Source organism: Podarcis cretensis (genome assembly GCF_951804945.1).
Source record: "Podarcis cretensis genome assembly, chromosome: 7".
NCBI classification, from domain to species: Eukaryota; Metazoa; Chordata; class Lepidosauria; order Squamata; family Lacertidae; genus Podarcis; species Podarcis cretensis.
The window spans coordinates 71,348,448-71,372,256 of NC_137176.1; the positions used below are offsets into that span (position 1 = coordinate 71,348,448).

At 40.4% G+C, this 23,809-nt stretch overlaps 1 protein-coding gene across 21 annotated transcripts in view; it reads left to right on the plus strand.

The window, feature by feature from the left end:
* The window catches only part of RIMS2 (regulating synaptic membrane exocytosis 2), a gene marked incomplete at its 5' end in the record, with an annotated part of 372,013 nt that overhangs the window by 39,828 nt on the left and 308,376 nt on the right, over positions 1-23,809 (plus strand). For 11 of the 21 annotated variants that reach the window (XM_079984093.1, XM_079984113.1, XM_079984104.1 and 8 more), the window contains 3 exons: positions 6,525-6,557; positions 6,953-7,039; positions 23,078-23,288. In XM_079984093.1, the coding sequence (XP_079840219.1) occupies positions 6,525-6,557; positions 6,953-7,039; positions 23,078-23,288 (331 nt within the window). The remainder of the gene's footprint in view (positions 1-6,524; positions 6,558-6,952; positions 7,040-23,077; positions 23,289-23,809) is intronic. The other 10 variants (XM_079984115.1, XM_079984122.1, XM_079984123.1 and 7 more) reach the window with 1 other exon arrangement.

A 23,809-nucleotide genomic window follows, 5' to 3' on the forward strand; every position in this document is an offset into this window, starting at 1 on the left:
TTTTACAGATGTGAACCATCCAGGCCAGTAGTACTGACTTTGGACTATTTGGGATAGCTTCTCTATTTCCAAATATACTCCTGCTTTGCTGCAGTTTAGTGCTTCAAAGATATTCAGGACTGATCCCTGTGGAATCTATTAGTGTATGAAAAGTCATGCTTCTCAGTGCCCTTTGACACCTAACTAGTAGCCCTTGCTATAGCTATAAATCAGGCAAAGCCTCTTTGTACTGAAGCAAATTTGGGTTACATGGTGCCTCAACATGGAACTCTTGCAGGGTCCTTCCACCTTTCAGCTTCTTAGGCATGGAATAATTGAATCCATGACTTGGGCTTCTTTTAAGGCGGTGGCTCCATCTCCTCCATCATCATCATCATCATCACCATCATGAGATTCCTCCTTCCCTTCCAGCAGTGGTTTCTCCTGGTGTCAGGGTTATGATTAAAGTATCAGTATGTTTTCCCATGGCCACGGAGTCCTTGTTAGCATCATCTAGAATTGACCATCTGGACAGAGCATGAGAATTTTTGTGTTGTTTTCTTGTGCAATGCTTAATCTGGTACTGGAACTGAGCCAGGTGTTCAAGCCAATGTGCCAACTGTCCCTGTGGCTCATGGAAGTTATGAAGCCATTGAAGTGAATTGTGATCTGCCCTTAGCAGGATTCCTCCCCCCCCCCCCGAGGATATGTTGAAAATCTTAAGTAAATGTCACTATAGCCAGCAGTTATAGTGGAGTGGAGTGGAGTGGTTTCAACTTTACTGAGGATTCTGCTAGCATATGCAGCCATTCTCTCCTTATTACACCATCTTGTTATATTAGGACCACACCAATACCAGTCACTGACATTTGTACCCTGAATAAATGTTAGGTGGAAGGCCTGGGTAACCCAGAAACAGCCTTTGCTCTAACTTTAAGAACACTTCTTATTAAGTTCTACTGGTACATTTGCTCTTTCTCTGATAATTTGTGTAATTGCTGGACAATTGTGGCAGTTAGCAATAAATAGTGTATAATAAAAACTTAGATAACAATACTCCATACCTTAGTGATTGACTGCGGTGTTGGCTGAGATCAAATGGCTTCTACTTTGCCAGGCTCTATTGTATCCCATCTTTGGAGATTATATGATGTAGGTATCTTACTGCATTTCAAACAAGTAGCAGTTTGCTTCTGAAGTACAGGCTTAATTTTCAGCAGGTGTTCTTCCAAAGATCTCCCAATGACAATTATGTCATCAGTATATACTAGGAAATATATGTCTTGTAGGTTTACCAAGACAACAACCACCAATCTTTGAAATATGCAAAGAGTGCTAGAATCCAAAAGGCATAAAATTATAAAAATCCCTGCTTGTTAATCGCTTCAGTCAGTCATCAGGGCTTCCTTCTACTTACCAGTAGCCACTGGCCATATCCAGGATAGAGAATCAATATACACTTGCAAGTTGGTCTAGGGCAGAGGTGTCAAACTCAAACTTGCAGCCTGTAAGCTGTATCTGCCCCTTCCCCCAACAATTTAGCATGTTTTTTAAAAATATATTTTTCTGTAAAAAAACTTCCCAGCAGGTGGCACTGTTGAGTTCCACCTTTGCGCCAATGAAAGGAGAGAGTTCAGTGTGCAGTGGGTGTTTATGTCATTTTTTTTGTCTTTGCAAAATCTTCCCCTTTCCCTCTAGTATGCATGGGTGTAGCGGGTGTGTGTGTGTGTGTGTCAGCCACCCCTCTAAATAAAGTAAATAAATAAAAATACTTGGCTGGCTAACCTGTTGTGTCACTGATAACTCGGTTCTGTCCCCACAATAAATCCTGGCTATCCCATGCTAGTATGGTGCCAATATTTGGCTATATTGCTAGTACTTCGGCAGCAACATCTTCATAACCACCACAACTGAATGGAATGCTCCCAGATTTGTCCCCCAATGCACAACTTGAGATTCTGTTGTCACACTAGACATTAGTGCTGGGATATAGTCTTTCTGAATCCTGCCTATGGTTTGGGCAACAAGAAATTCATGTTGGCCTAATTATATGCCTTCCTCTCACTCCACCCTCTTCCAAGTATATTTCACTTTTTGAGGATATTGTTTGTTCCATTGTAACTCTTTATCTCTACTTTACCTCATAATGGGTGTCGTGGAAAACATTTTATCTTTCCAGAAGTGGCTGGTACAGTTCTGTGAAGCCACACTCCTAACACTGGTGTTTTTTACTGCTTGCTGATATGGTTTAAGGGTGGGGTCGTGGTGAGTTTGGGACTGTGTGGGCACACTGATAGGAGTACCAGATTGGCTATGACGGGGCACCGATAGAGCCCTAATCTTCCTGATGTCCTGCCTGGGTAGCAGGCAACAGTGCCAGTGTTGGGAAGATGGCTCAATAGTACTGCTCCACCTGCTGGCTGCTCCTGTATCCTACACAGTACAAAGGTCCTTAAAACTCAGGTCAACATCGTACTGATTAGGGGAATTCAGTTCCCACTATGCTTCTTTGAAAGCTGTGACCAAACATTCACAAGATAGACAACATGTCTAGGATGCTGGTGGTTTGCCATATTCGCATGACTCTGAACTTAGTCTGGTTTGCAAAGACTTCAGTTTCTGCCAGTCATCTTTAGTGGTGCTTTCTAGAATTGTGCATACACAAGGAAAATGCCCCAGAATCAATCAAAATATAAGATGGAGGTCCATAATTTTTATTTTGACTCTATCTCATTGGTTTGCAGGATATATTAAGTGAGGCTTGCCAGTTTCCAGGTGCAAAGTCGTCTCATAACTCTCACCTGGTGAAGTTTCCTGGCATCTTTAAATTACATTGCTGTGGTGCTTATGTTTAAAATGATATTTCCTGCTACATTTTCAGTAAAAGTCTTCTAATTCGTTTCTCCCAGGAATCTGTTTGTGGTGGTGTGCTTTGTCCCATTGGCCTGCCCTCACGTTTTCTGCCTCTTTGGGTCTGCATGGTTTTCTTGCTGCTTTCAGTTTGCTGATAACATGCTACACACTACATTGCTTTCATGTATTTATCAACTCTGGGAGTTTTGACTTTCCTGTAGCTGCAGCAGTTTCTGCTTTCATCTCATGCACTTTTGCAGTTGAAGTAGTGCTGTTATCAGGTGTTTCTAGGGTATGTTTAACGTTGAGACTATCTCAGTCACTTCCTTCATATAGAGAGCTTTTTTGATTTCCCTCAGCTACATGGGCCATAAAGTGACTTTTAGTGAGGAAGCTGCCATTATAGTCTGGGGAAATTGGCAGACTAGAGTCTCAGGGAATATCCAAAATTTTGGAGAGGTTCCTTTTCTGCTTGCCTCTCATTACTGGCGAGGAACACCATGATGCAGGCAGGATGCCTTTCAATGTCCAAGAAGTATTGTAGTGGGTGCTCCAACGTAACAAATTCAATAGCAATCAGCAAACAAGCGGAACAGTATATCTGGATTGGATCAACTGCTTTGAAGATGAATCTTCATCAGCTGATGATGAAATTAAATACATTACATACAATGAATGCTAACAAAAATAAAACTGAGCAACCTGCATAATGAATAAATAATAAATAAGGAATACATACCAAGTAATTTTTAGAAGAACTTAGTTATTCACAGGTGTGTCAAATAACAAATAATTAAGAACAAAGTAAGAAAATTTAAAGGTACAGTATATCAAATCTGGCATCACAACGCAAGCTGAAACCATAAAGTTATTGCAACACAGGGGTTTGTTTTTGTCACTCTAATCAGGAAGCAGGCAGGGATAAAGACAAAACAAAAACATAAATAAAAATAAAATAAAGCAGACAGGTGCGCACATACACAGACTTAGAGGTAGACAGACACATACAGGCAGTGACTTTAAGAGTGAAAAACAGCATGCCCCCCTCCTTTGTGGAAATGCTGCCTCTTACTCTTAAAGATCAGGCAACATTTTTATTATCGTTGATCTTGGCGTTGTTGGACCACAGCGCTAAGGTAGGAGAGAAACATTTGTCTGCTGCCTTTTACTGTCAAAGAACAGGAAGAGGCTTAGGAATCTAAGATGTTAGCACTGAGTGCTTAGATTGGAGTAAGTAGATCATGTGATTGACTAGTGATCATGGTTTGACCAAAATGGCTTCAGAGGCCAAATTCAGAAACCCGGTGGGTCTAATTAAGCCTATGAATTGGAGCCCCCCCCCACTTGCTGCGATGCATTCTGAACTGAGGTGTAGGTTTGTAGATCCCTTTGTGTTAGGCCTCTGAATATCTTTTGGGCTTTGCCTTGCAGTAGAAAATCAAGGAAATGAAGCTTGATGGCCTTATTCCAGTTATTTGTGTGTGTAACTCATTCAGCATGATTTTTCCAGCTGACCCAGCTTTGACTATTTCCATATCCCTCTAGCATGAAAATAAGCTGCTGTAGTAATTGTCTCCATTGCCCTGTGCAATTTCACCAAAAAAACCTCAGGGGTATATTGAGTAGCAGATGGTATGGTGGGGTAACGGTGTTCATTCGACCTTCCAAGAGCTGAGTGGCTGCTGCTTACCAAGAAGGAGACGGAGCGGCAAGATGGCAGGGAGGCTGGTGTGGCGCAAATACACCCGCAGGAGTGCCATATAGCCTCCACCAATGGATTTGCACTGCATCTGCCTCCCTGCTGCCTCTCCCTCAGATCAGTAGCTAAAGGTACTTCATCAGGTTCAAAAATCACAGTGACTTGTATCTGAGAATTAACAGTTGATTTGGTGGGGTAGGTAAAGAGGAAGACTTGGTGTCACTTTAGGGGATGGTATGATAAAAGTACTGGTTTAAAAGTGAAACAGTCTAGACTTTGCTGTTCATTAGTTCAGCTTCAGCACTAAGTGAGGCTCCACATCTTCAGGGCATTTCCCAGAGAGTCACTTTAACTAGTGACAAACCCAAGGCTACCTTTCTATCTAAACTGCTAGCATGGTTCTTCTTTTCACATTTTGAGTCCCCACTGGTGCTTCACTAGCCTTCCTACGCCTGCTCCCAAGCTACATTATTTGTTTGTTTGCTTGTTTGCTTAAATTGATTTCCCACCTGTCACCCTAAGGTCCCAGGTTGGGTTACATTAATTTAAAACCAATATAAAGCACCTTGCAATAACAAAAATAGGATGGATCCTAAAAACATACATCTTAGGTGTCAAAGTCTACAGTAAAGACTTATTGTCTGTTTTCTGTCTTTCTCCCTGCTTTCCCTCCCTTTTCCAGCAATACAACTCTGTTCCCTAGGTCAGATATACAGCTCACAGCAGAGACTGCTGAGAAACGTAATTCGACAGTCTCATGCATTACATTACACCTGGGCACTGATCATGCTGGCTGGGAATTGAAGCATTGCCCTCAAGATCCCTTCTAACTCTACAATTCTATGATCCTAAGTCCAACAAAATCTGAAGGGCAGCATGTTGGCAATACTTGCCATGCTAGCTCATAGCATCATGTACAAGCAACAATTGGAATTTTACATCCACTTAAGGAGCTTCAATTTCCTACATTTCTGAGGCAGCAGCATGGGACACATTTGGCACTTTTTGTACAGGAAGAGTGACTGGATTTCAGTAAATGAAGACTAGCATGACCTAGCATAGCCTTCCCTGAACTGGTGCTCTCAGATTGGGGAAGGCTGACCTAGCATATGGTATGGCTCTAAACACACAGTGTTTAGAATATTTTCCTTGCAACATTGTTAATGAAACATTGAATTTTAAAAACATTTCATATGAAAAGTGTAACAAAATAACAAAATATAAATGGAAGTTGTCTGTTAGATTTGAGAATGCTTTGTTAAACTAGGGAATGTGTTAACTAGTCTTGTTCACACCTGTTTGATTAGATTTCATGTGGAGGATGAAATTTAGCTTTTATCTACTTGCTCTTAGGATACGTACACCGTTGTGTGCTTCTGATGATTATTGCAACAAGGATCATCACAGGCTGAAAGCAGTTTGAACCAAGCATTTCATCACAAACTTAATGTATTTACTTTACAGAGAAACAGAGAGATTACTTAGTGATTAACTCTTCTACAAATATGTGAAGAGATGCAAAATACTTGCAATTTGTTCTGTTTCATTAAATTTTTAAAAATATTTTTATTTGTAGCCCTTTTTATTGTTTATAGTGACTAAAATAATGTTAAATTTAATATATTAGTTTATGGTTCAATATATGCTGTAGGTCACATAGCTAATTAAAATAATTAATTTTCATTATTTAAATTAATTCTGTTGAAAGAACTAGGTGTTCATTATGAAATGTCACAACAGTAATTAAGAATTTTAGGTGTTTTTTATTTTATTTTATTTATTAAATTTGTATACCATCCTTCATCTGAAGATGTTTGTGATATTGTAATAATATCATTAGCCTAGTGGAAAACTTGTCTAGATACAAGTTTTGGCAAGTGAACAGGGAAATGACAGCATTCTTTCTGTTGCCTGTCGTATGAGAGGGTGAGGACTGCAGATAGGATTTGTGTTCTAGTACACTGCACTCAGCTGCACAAACTTATTTTTTTAGGGTGAAAGAAGAACAAAAACCACAAGCGACACAGTAAGTAAAAAAATCTTAAAAGTGTAGTGGGCTTGACCTCTCTACCTTTGCCATATTCTGCTTTCTGCACCTTTTGATGGTATTAGGTTTCACTAATATCTGATAGGCTGCTGGTAGTCATCTGCTTTCTGATTGGCTTGTAAGAGCTGCTTGCGGCTTCTTACTTCATCCACATATTAGCTGGATGTAGTTTCTTGCTACCTGCTTCTGGACTATTTAAATGTAAAACTTTATTTCCCCTTACATCCTATTAGTGGCTGACTTAATTGCAGTGAACATTCCCATTGGCTTTAGCTTTTCTGCCTTTATATGACTATTATTATTGGGTAAGAAAGCATTTATGCTAGTGTGATTTTATTTGGTTATTCAGTCACATTATTTGCTTATTTAAACAGGTGGTTTCCCTTTAGTGGGATCACTGAGCTGGTAAATAACGTTCTTCAGCCACAGCAAAAACAACAAAATGAAAAGGAGCCCCAGACGTAAGTAAGCCGCTATCTGTAGACTAAGTACTGCTGTAGCATTAAAACATACCACAGAGTATGTTTAAATAATATATAACATCCTTATAAGAACATCTTTCAAATTGAGGCTGCAATCCTGTGCATGCTTGCTGGGTAGTAAATCTTGCTGAACTCATTGTGACTTACTGCTCAGTTAGCATCTATAGGATTAGCTATATAACTGATTCTGCTTTTCAATCTTTAATTGGCAAAAGGAAATTGAACCTGGCTTCAGGTTTGGTTGGTTAGGAATGCTTCCTGCTCTGTAGGGGACCAGCTTCTTTCATGAACTTCATGCGCAGAACTCCTTCAAAATTAAGATGACTGATATGCATGAAGAGCTTGAATTTTCAGATCAGTTGTGTGAATGCCCCTGATAATTATTTACACATATTTACCTACATCATCACTGTGTCATTCCTTTACAATATCTGTCAAGTTGCAAGACAGATATTGTCTTCATGCATAAATGGATTTCCCTTAATGAGAACCATATGAAAAAATGGCTCATTTTTTAATTTAAAGATGTGATGGTTGTGACAGAAATGGCAAAGTTCGGAGACTCAGACTTAAGCTTAATCTAGTGTTAGAGAATTATACATCAAGGATATTAAAAACTGAACATAGAAGGTTACATTGAGTATTACTTTTAAGTTTATTTAAATGGCGCTCTCTCTCCCTTATGTCAACCAAATAACTATTCTGAAGCAACAATATTATTTATTTATCTGCTAGTAATACAAAGGCTAAAGAGAAATGGAACAAAATGTTTTCCCCATCACACCTCTACTGGCGTGTGAGAGTTGTCCTTGGATCTTCCTGAACATGGTTGATTGTATTGTATTATTACTTGGGCTTTGCAACTTGATTATTGTATTTAAATAATTTTTTATACAGTAGTTAAAAATCCAGGCTGTGAATTAGAGTCCTACATGCAGGTCGTGTACTTATTGTTTGACTGAGACAAATAAAAGTTCTGTTAGTTTTCTTGCTATACAGTGGAGAAGCCTCAATTTAATGTTATTGATTTAATGCAAAGTGATTCTTTTGAAAGCCTATGAATATCTTTTAGTGATTTTTTTAATACTGAATTTATTTGAAAATCTTTTGTTTTCTATAAATTTGATTATAACTTTATCACTGAACTATCCTTCTAACTTTTGCCATTCCTTAAGGTCTGTTCTTTTTTTTAATTGATTCTTAATTTCAAATAACAAAACATACCCATACAAAGAAAAAAGAGCTTAGTAACTGCACAGAAAAGAAAGAAAAATAGTGGCTATGGCTGTAGTTTTAGATGTTTGAAGAACGGCAATCAAATGAAAATGTCTCTCCATAAGTTTCCATAAATTGATGAAGGATTAAAAGTGTGTTCGATTGTCTTAACAAAGTCAATAAAAGGATACCATGTCGTATAGAAGGTGTGATTCTTCCACTTGATCAACATTCATTTTGTGAAATGGTTAATTTGTTCAAAGCAAGATATCTCATACCTAGGAAATCCAGGCCTCAAAAAGATTTGCATTTAAAGTTTTCCCATTGTTTTGCAACCACTAATGTAGCTGCAGTTAATAAATGGGGGATGAAGTCATTATCGGTTATGTTATTAATCTGAGGGGTAAAATAAGATAATAGGGCTTATTTTGGGTCTGGTTGTAGTGACTGCCCAATCATTTAAATTAATTAGTTGAAAAACTTTCTCCCAAAAGGGAATAATTTTGAGGTTGAACCACCAGATGTGTGTACTAGAGAGCCAAGGAAATTGCATTCCCACTAGCAAAGGTTGAATGTGTTGTGATTAATTCCATATAGTCTGTCTTGGCACATGTACAGCAATGTGCTATCTTTAAAGCATTTTTATGACTATTTCAAATTTGCTGACCCTGTACCTTTGGAAGTACCTCGTGAAGTGTACCAATCTCCACCTCTGCATTGGAGGAAGGATTTTGTATCAGTATTGTGTTTCCTTTTTTTCATTTATTTAATGTGTGTCTTGTAAAAAAAAAAAAAAAAGGTCTGGGTTATCTCATTTTAAAGCAGACCATATACCTCTTCTTTTATTTGGTGTACTCAGGTCATTTACGTTGCAAGTTATTTCAGCTAAGTGTGGCACTATAAGATTAATTTAAAATTACACAGCATCTACCAGGCAATAGATCTATTATGCATCATAGTAATTTCAGTGTTATTATCATATTCCATCAGCACAAAATAAAGATGCCATTAATTCCAACAGGGATTAACTTCAACATTCAAACTCTCCCTCCCCCTGCCCTAATCCCCCAACCTTCCCAACAGAATAATCCCTACACCTCTGGTTGGGAGCAGAATAGTCCATCTCTTCCTTCATGCGCCAAGTGCTCATGAAATAAGATGAAATTGGGGGTATACCAACAGCTTCCATCAGAGCTGTGAAACAAAACATACATTACAACGATAGTTCAGGAATATTAAACCAGAGCTGTAAGCAAATATATCTGCAGAGGCAGATTTGGGGCAGTACAACCGGTTCCGCCACACTGGACACCAAGCCTAGGAGGCTCCAAAGGATGTTGCAACTATGGATGTAGTGTATTGAACAGAACTGAAGGTGAAATGTTGCCTTACACAGGCTCTCACTAAAAGAAAGACCTAAGTTTGCCCTGATGTATGTTGGTTCAGATTGCTAAAACTGTAGAATTAAAATATTCAGAAATATGAGACTAACTACAGGTTGCTATTAACTACTCAACAATCACAGGGTGTTAATTCTTTCTTTAGAAAAGCATTTTAGCGTGTCTGGCATTTCCAGTTTGTTTTATAAAACCACATTCCTAAGCAACTTGGAAGTTCCCTTGAAATTAGTTGTTCTTAATGCCCTATGGATTAATTGTGGAGTTAGATAAACACGTAATCTTATTTGTTTCTATCTTAAGAATTCTTAATGACTAAAATCTGAATCTTGTATGAGCCAATGTGATATAAACAGGTTTATGTAGTTGTTACTAGTGCCTCTTGAAACTGGTAGCATGTAAGGCAACCAACCAACAGTAGGTGGAGCCAGAACCAATGACAAGCAGAGTTAACCCATTTTAGCTTTGTCCTCTGAATATTATGCTATGTACGAGGGCAGGGCCAAGACATTTTGGCACCTGATGTGAACCATAAACTCCCACCTCCCTCCCCACGAGGGAAGAAGGGGTGAGTGAAGATCTACATCAGTAACAAGGTGGGGCACAGTAAACATCTATGTTGGGATCTGCTGTCCCTGTGAATACTGCCGTCTGAGGCGGTTGCCTCACCTTGCTTCCTGGGTGGGCTGGCTCAGCTATGTGCAGTTGCTCTTATTTTTATGTATAAATAAAATGGATTGTCACACCTATCTGCATTTTTGGATTCTCCATGGGGCCATGGCTATTGGGATTCTGATGATGAGCCCATGTACTTCCAAAAGAACCACTAGACCATGATCTGCTAAGGTGATAATCACACATATGGAGAGTAGTGCAGTATTGTGCTTCCTGTCCTGTCCCTGATCTGTATGTTTAGCTGGAAGTCCGAACAGAGTCTGTGTATATTCAATTATACATGTTTAAGTTCTGCATGCAGGATCTGAGATGTATTTTTGTAAGGTTCATAATGTCATAGAAAGAAAATACACATGTTCAACTTGTACATGCATGTGTTCTATTCATTTCTTGGATGTGTGGAGGCTAAGGGCTAAGGTCAATGAACAACATGAATAATTGTACTAAACAGAGAAGAATATATAGCTAGCAGCAACTGGTTTGTGGATTATGTTTTTATTATTTGGAATTCTCAAGGAAACCTTCTTGCTTCTTGCCTCTGATCTTTAACCACATTGGCCCCATCGTACCTTTCCTATTTTGTGGTATACATTCCAGCCAAGGTTCTGTTATTGTGATGTTGCTGTCAGAATTCAGGCTCGGTCAGAGGTATGTGCCTATCTCTCCAGGCACCGGCTGAATTCTTTTGACCTCCCTCCGGCGACTCCCGGCAGGAAAAACACACGAGGTCCGTTCCGGCGATTTTCCTCAGGCTGTGAGAAAAACACACCAACTGCTCTCCTCCTCCCTGCTCTCCAGCATATCCCCAGGGAGGGGAATCAGACTCAGACAGAAATGTATCTACATTGTTTTATTCCTGTCTTTCACTTCAGTACAGAGAAAACATGTCTGCTCTCTTCAACAAACAGAGAGAAACTCCAAACTCCACCCATGTACATCCTGTACAGGTCATATGACACACACACTGAGCTAACATCCGGTGCTCAGTACAGAATGGACTGCCCCTTTGTTTCCATGGCAACAGTCACATACTTCCTGTCTGGCTTTCCAGCCACAAGCAGCTGACTGAGCTGCTGGAGCCTTTGCTTGCTGCAGCATTGCTGCTTTAGAATAACATACTCCCCCTAAAGCATCAATGCGTGCTGCGAGCAAAGCGTCATCCAGAGAAGAAAACAAACAGTTGTTATACTTATAACATTCCCCTGTTGTTTCAGTTCCACCCTTGGAACTACCCACCACTGGTTTTACCAATGTACCTCTCTGGTTGTGTGACTTCCAAGGAATGAGTGCTTCTGCACTACCTTGGTTAGCAACTCTCTGTTGTGCCTTTGTCTCTGACTCAGACACAGCTTCAATTTGACCTTGGTCGTTTACAACAGCAACACATGCAATAGCTTGGTTGGCAAACTCTTTTGAATACCTCTTGGGTGGTACACCCTTCGTTGCTCTCTCAGACCTACGTAAGAGGTGCTGCTCTCCCTTGCTTTCTGGTTCAGCCTCTGAACTCTCTGAAGAACCAGTACTAAGCTTAATCAGTGGTTCATCCTCCTCTTCTGAGGGTCTAGTCATTACGTGAGATTTCCTCTCAATGACTGTGACAACTGAGCTGTCTGAGCTATCGCTGTCATCATCAGTACTACTGAACTCAATAAGATCAAACTCATCATCATCATCATCAGAATCATCATCATCTCCTGTGGGAAATGTGTGAACAATCACTCGCTCCTGTTCAGGAGCACTCTCTAGAAATTTTGTGAGAATCACCTTACCAGATTCAGACAAAATTACTCTGTAGAGACCCTTTTCATAACCCACAAAAATGCCTCTGGCATTCTTTACTCCACCCGGAGCTTCTGTCCTCACATGAGACCCAAAAACCTTGAAATGGGCAACAGAAGGTTTTCTGTGGAACAGTTTCTCAAAAGGAGAACATCCCAAGTCTTTTGAAACCTTTCTCAACCACGTGTAACAATATGACATTAGCGACTCAGCCCAGTACTCATGTGGCAGATGTGAACTAAGCAATTGCGCATGCATTCCCTTTTGCAATTCTTTGTTCACTCTAACACAGACACATCTCTTCCAAGCTTCTTCGGAAGCTGCAGTTTTGTGTCTTATCCCTTTCTTCTTCAGGAACCTCTGGAAATCCTGCAAAAGAAAAATTGGCTTCTCATCTGTGCAAAGACATTCTATGTCAGCATCATGCATATTTTTAACCTTGTCACAAAACTCTTTAAACCTTTCTAAGGCTTCTTTCGGTCTCTCCAAAAGATAAATCCAGACAAAACCTGTAAAAGAATCAACACATATTAGGTAATACTTTGCATTGCCTCTAGATGGTGCTAAAGGACCAATCACATCAGCATACACCCGCTGAAATGCCCTGTCGACCCTTGAGGTGACCTGCTTGGCGTTCTTCTTGGCTACACCTGCAAAAGAAATCATGTTAGAATCACAAGAATTACATTCCATGTAATCACTTTGATCAAAAGTCAACAAATACAGTCCATCTTTCTCTTTGGCAGAAAGATACAACTCTCCATCTTTGTAGATCTCGCAGTGTTGATCATCATAGGACAGTTTTAGTCCCTTCTTGGCAATCTGCGAAACGCTGAGCAGATTGTACTTCAACTCTGGAACCAAATAAACATTGTTTATAGTCAAGTTCAGACTTTTAAGATACACAGTCCCAATTCCGGTGGCTTCCAGCTCTTGACCGTTGGCTTGTTGTACAACGAAGCTTTGCTTCTTAAACGACGAAAACAAATCCCTGCGATGGGTCATGTGAACCGTCGCTCCCGTGTCTAAAACGAAGGAATTCCCCACTTGTGGTGTGGCTTTTAGGGACATCAAAGCCTTTGCAGGCTTCGCCTGTGACTTGGCATGACTTCTGCCTGACGCCTCAGACTTCGTGGAGCTTCCCTTGGCTCCTTTGTTCTGACGTGGCTTCCTGCAGTTCCGCTGAAGATGCCCAGTCTGTCCACAATTGTGGCATCGGACAACGTTCAAAGCTACAGCGTCTCCTCCAGTAGCTACAGCAGTGGGGGTGTCTGAACTCCGTTCTTCCCTCCCCCTGTCCTTGACTTCCAGGGTGGCAAGTCTGTCATGTTCGTTCAGAACCACGGCAAAGACCCTGTCCGACGTTAAATCTTGCGCTGGGAGAGACCCCAGCTGACTGGCAACGGTTTTGTAAGTCCGATTCAGGCTGTTGATCACCATGAAGCAAAACACTTCCTCCTGCAGACGGAAATTACGTTCCACCATCTGTTGACGCAAATATTTCATTTCCGTCAGGTGCGCTTGAACATCTCCATCAGGCGCAAGCCTCAGGTTAGTCAGCTTTTCAAAATACAGCAACGCTGAAGAACCTGCATCTCTCTGATGTGTCCTTCTCAGCGTGTCCCAAACATCTTTCGCGTGCTCTAAATCTTGTATATGAATAAGCTGAGAGTCTGACACGCACAGAATTATAGCAGTTCTGGCCTTCACATCCTGTGACTCCCAAGCACGCGTTGGTGCTGCAGGGATGGGGTTCTCAATCACCCCAAACAGTCTCTGATTCTGCAGCAAGGCCTTCATCTTAATAGACCAAGATGCATAATTGTCACTGGTCAAGAGGGGTGGAGAAGGCAGGCCTCCCCCCTTCTTGGCATCCATTTTGAGTCCTTGCATTGACTCTCAAACACAAGCCTCTAAAATCCAATAGCTGGCTTGTTTACACTCTGTGCACCTGGCAGCTCTAACACTGGCCGCTTGGAAAGTCCCTTCCAACAGTTCCTTTGTAAGGGCCTAGTCAAAACACGAGCTGTTTTAGCCTCTCTGGCCACAGCCTGACTTCCAGCCCTTATCTTGAAAGTGGCCTGCGTTGCTAAGCAACCACATTCCTTTCCTTGGACAGGAAAAACCACAGGAATGTTTGGAATGCAGACTCTTCTCTCTCGGAGCTGTTTTTCCCAAACGTTGCTCCCATGAAGCAGAGAATTAATCAATCTGCATTCACACTCTTAAGCCCGAAAATCTCATACCTGGGCTCCGTAGCTTGGCTTTCAGCGTCCTCTGGTCAGCTTCTAGCTGCAGAGAAGCAGCCTCCATCTCAGGCTTCCATGGAGAGGGATGAATACCGTAGCTTTGCTACCCCTTGATGCAGACTCCCATGGATCGTAGCAACCATCCTCTGCTACCAATGTCAGAATTCAGGCTCGGTCAGAGGTATGTGCCTATCTCTCCAGGCACCGGCTGAATTCTTTTGACCTCCCTCCGGCGACTCCCGGCAGGAAAAACACACGAGGTCCGTTCCAGCGATTTTCCTCAGGCTGTGAGAAAAACACACCAACTGCTCTCCTCCTCCCTGCTCTCCAGCATATCCCCAGGGAGGGGAATCAGACTCAGACAGAAATGTATCTACATTGTTTTATTCCTGTCTTTCACTTCAGTACAGAGAAAACATGTCTGCTCTCTTCAACAAACAGAGAGAAACTCCAAACTCCACCCATGTACATCCTGTACAGGTCATATGACACACACACTGAGCTAACATCCGGTGCTCAGTACAGAATGGACTGCCCCTTTGTTTCCATGGCAACAGTCACATACTTCCTGTCTGGCTTTCCAGCCACAAGCAGCTGACTGAGCTGCTGGAGCCTTTGCTTGCTGCAGCATTGCTGCTTTAGAATAACAGTTGCATGTAGGTTCCAAACTAAAGGAATAATATGTACCACCTTATTGTTAATATTCAAAGCTTTAAGGCCCTGTTATGGTTGTGCTTGTAGTTCCACGACTGATTTTCTCATCAGAGTTTTTGTTAATGCAAAGTAGCTGCAGGTGACTTGAAGTGGGGATTTTGAGTGGTGAACCATTTTTCTCATCAATATGCCGCTTCAGCTGCTTTTTCTCCTGAATGGGAAAAGATATGGAGATCCCATATTCCCACTCCCATGCGTGTGTGTGTGTGGGAGCTTGCTTTCTTCAAAGAAAGGATCTGGGAAAGAAAGTAGAGTAGAAAACTTTATAAATTTGGAATATCATGTTGTGTGTTTAAGTGTGAACTTAAAAAGCGCGAAGTAGCCCCACATATGTGCATTAAAACATTATGATATTAGACTTATGCAGACCAGACTCCCAAAGCTATAGTGAAAGCAGAGAGTTGGAGCCATATGTCTGTGGGTCAGTAACCAAATAGCATTGTTGTGTTCTGATTAGTCGAGACAATTCTATTCAGTGTAATATAATGAGATTCCTCCTGGCTTTCTTTTCTTGGCTCACAATGGTGCCTATCACTTTGCCAAAAAATGTGTATGTTTTCTATTCTGGCTCCTAGGCCTAACCTATACATTTAGAGTCTCAGCCCTGAGACATCATTGCTGACGGTACTTCTACGGATTTCCTCAATAAAAAGCCAGAGTGGGAACTAGTAGGATTATCCAGTGTTGTCAGTATTAGCTGTGGAAATACATGTGTTGCTAACAGTGAAAGGAAGATACTATATGTGTTTAATTATATCTTTCAGCTGTGCCAGTAGCTTATCCATATTATCTTGGGCCATGTTCATTGACCATGCCTAATATGCGTTGGTATTATGTCATCATATGCCCTCCCACAGTTCATTTATGAAAACAAAAACACTCTTGTGTACTTATTTTCACAACCAGGCTGTTAGTGTGACCTACCCGCATTACACATTACTGTAAGCTCTTCTCTACCTGCTGCACACTACCTGCTGTATTCATTTACCTGATATATTCTGCTTCAGTTTAGTAATTTTTGGGTGGCAATCCCATACACAATTACTTCAGGGTAAATTCCCCATTGAACTTTGCAGGACTCACTCTTGAGTAAATCTGCACAGGGTTGGGCTTCTGAATCTTGTGATTTAATATCAAAGAGATTTATTTATTATTTTGGTTAGAAACAGATATTTTCCTGTAATATCTCATCAAAAGTTCTAACTGAATTTCACAAGCTGTAGTGTATTATGTGTAGTACCTGGATCTTATGGAACTTTCTCTGGTTTGTAGAGAGGAGAGGGACAAGCCTGTATTCAGTCACTTGAACACTCTTACCAGCTTAGTAAATATTAGAACCCTGTATGTCTGCGTGTTTCTGGATCATCAGTTTATTGAAATTTGTGCTGCTTTGAGATTAAGAGCAGAATGGCTAGTTATTCTTATTTATGGCTAGTTATTCTTATTTGGTTGCAGAGAGGTTAGATGACATTGTGTCAAAGCAATGTTATCCTACACATTACAGTGCATTTCCCCACCACTTTTTGTATCTCAGAAAGTCTTCCCCCCCCCCTCAGAAACTGGCACTGAGTCTATCACCCTTACCTTCCATACTAATAAATGAGTTTATAGAGAATCAACTGTATTCTACTATAAACTTACAAATCTGGTTTCAACAATAGATGCTGCATGTGGTCAACTGCCTGAAAGTTGGGCATATAATTTCATATAACCAGGTGACAAGATTGGCTATGTTTCAATATCTGCAACTTACACACATTATGGAACAATTAATGGTTACATATAGACCACTCTGTTGAAATACTAATTTTGAAAGTATAATGATATATGCTAATGTACAGAAAAGACCTCTTACCACTTTGGCAGCAGTTGTGGTCTGGCATGGCTGTAGGCAAGCCGGGGTTGGGCATAGGCCTTCCTGTACAGCTGGCTGGTGTCATCATGAGTCTTGGCCAACCATGGGGAGTGTCAGGACTCTCCTTAATTTCAAAGTCAAACTGGCCAATAATAGCCAATTTAGGGGGTGGAACTATTGGTGCAGAGCAGATTGAAGCCTATGGTTGGTAGACTTGAGTCAGATCTTTCTCAAACACATTTAAACCAGCTGCGCTTTCTTTCAGCATCACAGTTGGCATTGGATTTTGGGAAACTTGGATGCTCCTGAAGAGACTTAGCAAGTAGCCAAAGAATTTTGGCCATAAAGCGGCTGAAGATTGTTGGCAGCAGGAGGGAACCTGCAGAAGATTGCATGTAAAAGAAAGTGGAAAAAGGATTTGAGAAATTTCTGTTTGACCATAAGACAAACATAATGGATATGGATTTTTAAAACAATATCAAAAACATTAATAAGCACTAATCTAAATGAAAGTTTTTAGAAATCCACCAAGCAGTAGTATTTTATACCCCAATTAAGATAAAGTTATTTTTCTGGAGATGTAGGAGATTAAGGGCTGGCTATCTTCATATTTTCTGGAGTTGTGTAAAAAACAACAAACCAAATCTGGAATTTGGTTCTCAGCACAGTACAGGAAATTAGAGGATATAATATGTCAAGAAGCTCTAAGAATATCTTTCTGTGTATATTAAAAACAGAAGTGAAAAATACCAACTTAAAATTGGTTGCTAGTTTATTACCAGGAGCAAGATTATGCATTGGTCAGCTTTGGAAAGAAAAAAAACAGCTCCAACATTAAAAGAGTGGTTACAGAATATATGGACATATCTGAGAAGAATTCCAAATAATCAACAAGACAAATTCATAGAAAGATGGACATTTTAAATTAAGTATTATAATAAAAAGTCAATCCTTGCAACTCTTTCCCATCCATATGATTTTGTATTCTTTCTTTTAACATATTCACAGTCCCAATCTATTACTCATTACGTATCCAAACAAGGCAAAGAAGGGTGGTGCTGTGAGGCGGTAAGGAAACACTTAATGATATCTAAAGCCACTCATGTGGAAAATTAGAAACTATTCTGAAGTTGTTGTTTTTTTAAAGTCCAATCTTTTGGGGAAGCAGGTTTGTGGCACAAGAGTTCCAAATCAGCTTTAATTGAGCAACCTTAATTTACCAGCATTTGATTGAATCCCTCCTGAAAATAGTGATGGTCTGGAAGTGCCCCCTTGGTTGGCTTTCTGTATCTGTAGATTCCTTCATTCTGTGGGTACATTTATATGTGTATTCCTGGAGATGTCATGTACCTCATTCTCAATGGCAATACTTTGAACTCATACTAACAAAAGTTTTGAAAAGGCTCCTGCAGAATCTAACCAAAAGGTAAAATAGACCTTCATGACTTGGTGGATGGAAGGGTATGTATTGGTCTTCTTGCTTGTTCACATCTCCTGCCACTGGACAACACTGGACTTCATATAAGCATTATAGTAGACTTAAATAAAGAACTTCTGTGAATTACTCTTCTTGGACTGTTAACACTGTGTGGAGTGGGCCACTGGGAGGATTTTTTTTCTTCCCATTTTTTCTCTTTCTTGTGTGTTGCATACCTAAATAAAATCATTAAAAAGGATGGGAATAGAGACAGTGTGTACCAGGGACTGGGACCACAAATCTACTAGGGATGGGAACCACCAGGGATAGCGACTCTGTTAAACAGGCTGTAGGGCAAGAGCACCTTTGTACTTTAATTTAAGCAAGTACTTAACTGTAGTGGCTGGTGCCCATTCTAGCTGGTAGGGTAGAAGGCAGAAGGGTTAACAGAATCAATTACTTCCCAGCTAAATCTAGTTTTGCTCCAATCTTTCTACAGACTGATATTGAGGAGTTAGCTAACAGGTGGTGCCACCCCCAGAACTGGCTGTAATTAAGAAGTCAGGCAGGAACATAGGAAGCTACACTGAACTGACTTAGGACCACTGGCTCATCTAGCTCAGCATTTATGCTGACGGGCAATGACTTTCCACGGTTGCAGACAGGAAACATCCCCAGCCCTACCTGGAGATGCTGGGGATCTAACCTAGAACTTTCTGCATGCAAAGCAGATGCTATACCACCTGGGTAACAAGTTTGCATCCTTTTAATAAATGAAATTAATAGTTTATCCCCATTTTGGGTGTGTTCCTCCAACACCCTTAATAGCAGTGTCTTATAATGTGTTACGGGAGCTGGTGGCGCTATGATCTAAACTACTTGCTTAACAGAAGGTCGTGGTTCGAATCTGCGCGATGGGGTGAGCTCTCATTGCTTTGTCTCAGCTGCTGCCAACCTAGCAGTTTGAAAGCACAGCAATGCAAGTAGATAAACAGGTATTGCTGTGGCGGGAAGGTAAATGGCATTTCCGTGAGCTCTGGTTTCCACCAAGGTGTTCCGTTGTGTCAGAAGTGGTTTTGTCATGCTGGCCACATGACCTGGAAAGCTTTACCTTTAGTGTAAGGGGAGCTTGTATTCAAGAGCAAGGCTCCAAACATACATAGGCATCTTAAACTGTGTGATATAATCACAGAACCAAAAGACCTGCTGGATCAGACTAAAGGTTCACCTAGTTCAGGTTTCGTTTTTGTTTTTTTGCAGTGACCAATCAAATTTCTCCAGAAAAGCCTAGAAACAGCCTGAAGGCAATAGGCATTCTTATTCCCCATCAAACAGTATTCAATTATTTACTGCTTCTTCCCATGGAGGTTTTGTTTAGCTACTACAGCTAATAGCTATTGACAGGTCAACTCTTGTTTTAAAAGTGTGCAATGAGTGGCCGCCATGCCTTCTGATAGTGAGTCTGTGTATGCAAAGGAGCTGGCCCAATGGCCCAAGCAGAGCAAGCTGTCACTTGGAGCAAGGGAGTTTTCTATGGGAGCAAAGCAAGCAGCCCCATGTCTTGAACTATCCCTGCAGGTCCCAGCAGGAATGTAACTGCAGCAGAAGTTTAGCAAGGAAAAAGGATGCCATGGAATTCCATCAGTGAGTCTTAACCTTAAGCAGTGCATCTGCCTTATGCACCTGACACACACTGGCCTGGATTGCATAGGCCAACAGCAGAGATCTAGGGCTTTCCCCCACTTTGCTTGTCCTGTCCCTGGAAAGCGCAGGTCTGAGTGGTTTTCCACTGCCTGAGCAGTTTTGCCTTTCCCCCACTGCTTCCCCTTCGGAAAACCCGTTCCTTAGCACTAAATTATAGCAGACATCAATCTGGAAAAAACTAAGTTGATGTTTGCTCTGATTCCACAGTTAAAGACTGGGTTTCCTCGTAGTGTGTGGGAAACGGTGGGACAAGCAAAAGTATGGATGAGTCCCTATATCACCTGGAGTACTGTGTCCAGTTCTGGGCACCACAGTTCAAGAAGGACACTGACAAACTGGAACGTGTCCAGAGGAGGGCAACCAAAATGGTTAAAGGCCTGGAAACGATGCCTTATGAGGAACGGCTAAGGGAGCTGAGCATGTTTAGCCTGGAGAAGAGGAGGTTAAGGGGTGATATGATAGCCATGTTCAAATATATAAAAGGATGTCACATAGAGGAGGGAGAAAGGTTGTTTTCTGCTGCTCCAGAGAAGCGGACACGGAGCAATGGATCCAAACTACAAGAAAGAAGATTCCACCTAAACATTAGGAAGAACTTCCTGACAGTAAGAGCTGTTTGACAGTGGAATTTGCTGCCAAGGAGTGTGGTGGAGTCTCCTTCTTTGGAGGTCTTTAAGCAGAGGCTTGACAACCATATGTCAGGAGTGCTCTGATGGTGTTTCCTGCTTGGCAGGGGGTTGGACTCGATGGCCCTTGTGGTCTCTTCCAACTCTATGATTCTATGATTCTATTGTTTGCTGCCAGTGCCTCTGCCCTATTTTTTAAACTTTGTTTTAATTATAGAAACAATTTTAATCTGCTGCACTAAAATCATTGCATCACCAACTGTACAAGTGCAGGGCATAATTGGCCAAAGCAACATGTATTACTCCAGGCCTCCCCCTCGCCCCACCCCCCTGGTCACACATACACAGCTCTGAACAGCGAAAGATTAGATGATGGAGTGGTAAACACTCCTGATCCCTGACTATGCTAGCACACCCAGCATTGTCCATGCTTATCTCCTATTCATTAAAAAGGAAAGCCATCAAGTAAGAACAATACTGTTGCAGCAGTAAAAGGATACAAGTTATTTAATAATTGAACATTCTCATGAATGTTGTAAATGATGTGGAATGAACTCATTCTAATCCTGATACTGTAATGTCCAGGGGTGTTATATTTCTGAGTTAAGGTAGACTGATCTATTATTTGGCACTTGTTTATTTTTGTCACGTGAGATGAAGTCTTACAGACAGTTAATTCTGCATTTACTAGTGTGGGTAATATCTTCTCAGTAGTAACAGATTTTTTGGCTTCAAACAGATGGCTCTTATCTGCTGTACATAATATATTAGCTGAAATGACAGACTTTTCATAAATGCACTAATGCTTAATTTTGTTATTTTTGCACCATCAGTTTTTGAATATTGTGACACTTTTACTGTGGGTTAACCACTTTACGAATACACTAAAAGTATAGCTTACTGAAAGCATGTTGGGGGGGCAGGTACAAAGTTGTGCATATGAAGTAAAATTTGTGCATGCTGAATTTTTTAAAGCCTACCTTCTTAATTGATTTTAAAAGAAATTGCTGATTAATGCTTTTTTGGATTCTATGGACAAGTAAAATTTCAAGTCAAATATAAGTCAAGATGTGATGAAATTCATTAAGTCAACTGGTTAAGATTTATAGCATGGCTAAGGTCTTAAATATCAATGATAGATAGATACTAATTATAAAAGTAAACAGCATTAGATATGTAATGCAGGTAAGTATTATCGGCCGGACAAGATAAATTCTGTTTTGAAATAGGTAAAGAATTCTCATGGTGTCTCTAGCTGAAAAAGTAAGCAATGAAACGACTTTACTGAAGAGATCAAAACAGATGTATGCATTCTGAGGAAGCTTACAGTAATAAGTGCAAATCATAGTTACACCATAAATATATAAAGAATAATATGTAACTTAGCATTGGTCTCACAATTTTAATTGACCATATGGTTCTCTTCTACACATTTGCTTTTGAGTCCCACACTAAACATTGTACTTACAAAGCACTTGCTGGATGGCATATTGGCAGGGAGCCAGACTTGCAAGATTGGTAAACAAAGACAAACTTTATTCAGTACTGAACATTGTGAACAAAAAGGGCAAACAGGCAGGTCTGCCAAAACAATTCATTTTCTTCTTCCAGTTCCTCTTTCAGTTATTTGGTCTGATTTCATAATATACAGTTGCCTTCAGAAGGCAGTGATTAGTTTATAATTTGTTTATAATTTCCACATTAGTGAAATATTACTGTTTTCCCTTTATGTACATTTTTTTTTACACTTTTCCCTTTATGTACATTTACCTAATATAGTTTTAAAAGCTCAAAATACTAAATCCACTATTCCTTGTGCTTGTCTGTTGTGGGTTAGTAGTGAAGCAAGAGGCACGGGCACACACTTGCAAACTCCTTTCCCTTGCTCTTTTTAACGCTCAGGTTTCCACCTCCCAATTCAGAAATTATTCCTGTTATTTTTAAGGGCTACAGGATGGGCAGAAGTTCAGCAAACTAGAACCAGTGCTGCAGCAGTCTGACTGTTCTGTTTTGCCACCCAGAGCAGATGAGAGTGGGACCCTCAACAGTGTACCTAGCTACGGGCAAGGGCTGTAGCTCAGTGGTAGTCTATGCTTTGTGCTGTGTCATGAAAAGGAGTTACCATTAGTCTTCTTCCTAAACTGCATGCTGAATTCTTATATCTAAGTCTCATAGAGTTGCACAGGTATATTTGGCTCAGAATGTTTTATCTAATTAAATTAGACTACTATGAGGAACTAATCCTAATATGTTGATGCAGCGTGTGCTATTATAATGTGATTAGTTGGTTAATAAAATATTGAAATATTTAACATGTAATCACTGACAGACCTATTTTCTTATTGCTGTCTTTGTATTATAAATCTTCTACTGTTTGCTTCTGCAGGAAATTGCATCAACAGTTTGAAATGTATAAAGAACAGGTGAAAAAGATGGGTGAAGAATCACAGCAACACCAGGAGCAGAAGGGTGATGCTCCAACCTGTGGTATCTGCCACAAAACGAAATTTGCCGATGGCTGTGGCCATAATTGTTCATATTGCCAAACTAAATTCTGTGCACGTTGTGGAGGAAGAGTGTCGTTACGCTCAAACAAGGTAAGAAAATATATTACAATGAGTATTCCTGATATTTTATTCTGGTATTGTTTATTTCTATTACTTTGAGAATATATGTTATTCCAGATGTGTGAGGTCCACATCAGATTGTTTTGTCTTAATTTTTAAGTGATAACGTGGAAGAATTAGTGTCTGTAAAGACCTTTTCCACATCATAATTGCATCCTTTGTTCAGAAACCATGGATTAAGCCGGGAATCTTATACCAACTTACAAAGGACTAAGTCCATTTGAACTTAACAGGGTTGGCTTCTAGGTAGAAATGCATATCAGATATTTTTAAAATAACCTGATAGTTGCAGACCAGCTATTTCACTCATGGCTTTTAAGGGTAGGAGATTAAATTAAAGAACTGTCTTTCCTGGCACATGAGTGAGTAAGTAAACAAATAAGTTTTTGTGGCTTTTGTGAACTTATATGGAAGGTTGGATTAAGTATCTGAAAAGCTAGTGTACTAAGTCCATTTTATCTCTTGGCCAAAGGTACAAGGTTAGGCATCTG